We start from the raw sequence: 1,909 nt of genomic DNA, 5'->3' as shown, positions 1-1,909 counted from the left end.
TACACATGTTGAGCTTTTTTATCGTAGTGAAATTGTACGGTGTGTTAGTTGTCTTATATAAATGCATATTTAAATAATAATTACGATTGTTTTCAGTCTTCGGTCTTATATCACGAAATTGCATCGTAGTATAGGCATATATAAATGTCACAAGTAAATGTATCAATTACAGTTTGAAACTGATGCATTATTAGGTTTCAATAAAGAGTTTACTACAAATATTATCAATCTGTATATATCAAACAAATCAATCTGTATATGTATTATGTCAAACAGTAAATAATGTCATAAATTTCCACTGACCATGTTCACTCGATGATCAGGGAGTGAATGAATGAGGGAAGATGTTTAACTACTCACTTGAAGTTGAAGGGAATGCCTCCATGTTGGCGCCATTTCCCGGCATAAAAACTCAGTTTGGTCCCTTTTTTGTACATTTCTTGGACTTGATCCCTCCATTTTCGTTTTTCCTCCAGGTCACTCTGGGTGAGGTCGTCGACGACGAAGCATCGCTCATCCTTTAAGGCCTCCCGGGCACGACGCATCACATCTACCTTTTCTCGATATGAGAGAAATCTAACTAGGATGTGCCTTGGACGGCCTTCAACCTTACGACCATCACGACGGGCTCGTTCCAGTTTCGTTTCCATCTCGAACTTGGATCGAAGTAAGCCTTCAACAGCTTCAACGCAATCTTCCCTCTGGTCCTGTGGTGGTTCCGGGACTCCAACGATGCGAACGTTGTTCCGCCTGGAGATTCTTTCGCTTTTGTTCGCCGCAATTTTATTTTTCATTACCTCAGAACGGAGCTCGGCGACTTCCTTTTCCATCATTTTCATTTTGCTTTCCATCAACTTTTGATTTTCCTCAATAGCGTCGACACGCTTCCTTTCGAATTGTATGGAGGCATCAACACTGGATTCCAATGTGGTCAGCTTCTCAAGACATTGGTCCACTGCTTTCTGGATCATAGAGTGGAAACGATCTGTTGCCTGCTTGAAGTATATATCCAAGTATCCTGGTGTAAGGATATGGGTAGGTGTTGAGGCCATGGCATTGCCTTCCTTCTCGTGGGGAACGGCGTGTTGCGTGTTCTCTTCATCTACCGATGTGGATCCGGCGGCCATATTTGTGACGTCATCAGGTACTAGTTCCACTGATTCCGCATCGCTGGTTGTTGCCTGACCGTCTAGCCTAATGACTCTCGCTGCACGGCGGCCGGAGTCAGTGGCGTGGGGCTGGCAACCTTCGCGTTGGGATTTGGCGGGCTTTTTGAATGTACCTGGGTAGTGATTTTTCTCGATGCAGGACCATAGTTTTTCGGCTTGGTGGCGGCCACCCGCTGTGGACGAGCAGACTTCAGTGGTTCCATCTTGCACAGTAGTTATTAATCCCTCGTTTGGTGAAGTTGTGTGATTCACATAAAACAGGAGGATATCCAAAATAAGTGAAATTTAGTCAGTTTAGTCAGTCTTCCTCTTCGCTCTCTTCCCTTTGATAGGCTTCCTTTTGGTCTTATATTTCTTCTTCAGGAAATGCTTCCTCTTCAAACACCATGAGCAGACTGAGGATTTAAACACATTCGTGTGGCTTTGTACTCCCTAAAACTCAACTTTTATTGTACGAATTGTGTACGTACTCCTTACGAGCAGGCTGACGAACGTCTTATATGAACGCTATGAGTCGCTCGTATGGTCGCCTTACGAATGTCCGTTCATATGGCTTTTCTTATACTAACGCCTTAAGAGGCCTGTGTGAACAATTGAAGGCATTAATCTTACGATCATCTTAAGGATTTTGAGGCTTTTAGAATCATTTTAAATTTTTTTATATAATAGCAAGCATTGTTAGACCATTTTTTGAATACTTATGTAGAGAAAAATGGATTGTGTGGGTTGGCCTTTTAAGA

General features: G+C 42.6%; 1 protein-coding gene across 1 annotated transcript; it reads right to left on the bottom strand.

The window, feature by feature from the left end:
• Nucleotides 1–356: 356 nt before the first annotated feature.
• LOC139714986 (uncharacterized) lies at nt 357–1,394 on the bottom strand (the record flags this gene model as incomplete). Its single annotated transcript, XM_071626630.1, has 1 exon — nt 357–1,394. A coding segment is annotated over one exon (1,038 nt), but the record flags the coding sequence as incomplete, so codon positions are not given.
• Nucleotides 1,395–1,909: the final 515 nt, after the last annotated feature.

The sequence above is a fragment of the Diadema antillarum genome, unplaced genomic scaffold (assembly GCF_040938485.1).
Source record: "Diadema antillarum isolate AM-2024a unplaced genomic scaffold, OU_Dant_1.0 seq00002599_RagTag, whole genome shotgun sequence".
In the NCBI taxonomy this organism is placed as follows: domain Eukaryota; kingdom Metazoa; phylum Echinodermata; class Echinoidea; order Diadematoida; family Diadematidae; genus Diadema; species Diadema antillarum.
This window is presented reverse-complemented; position numbering and strand designations above follow the sequence as displayed.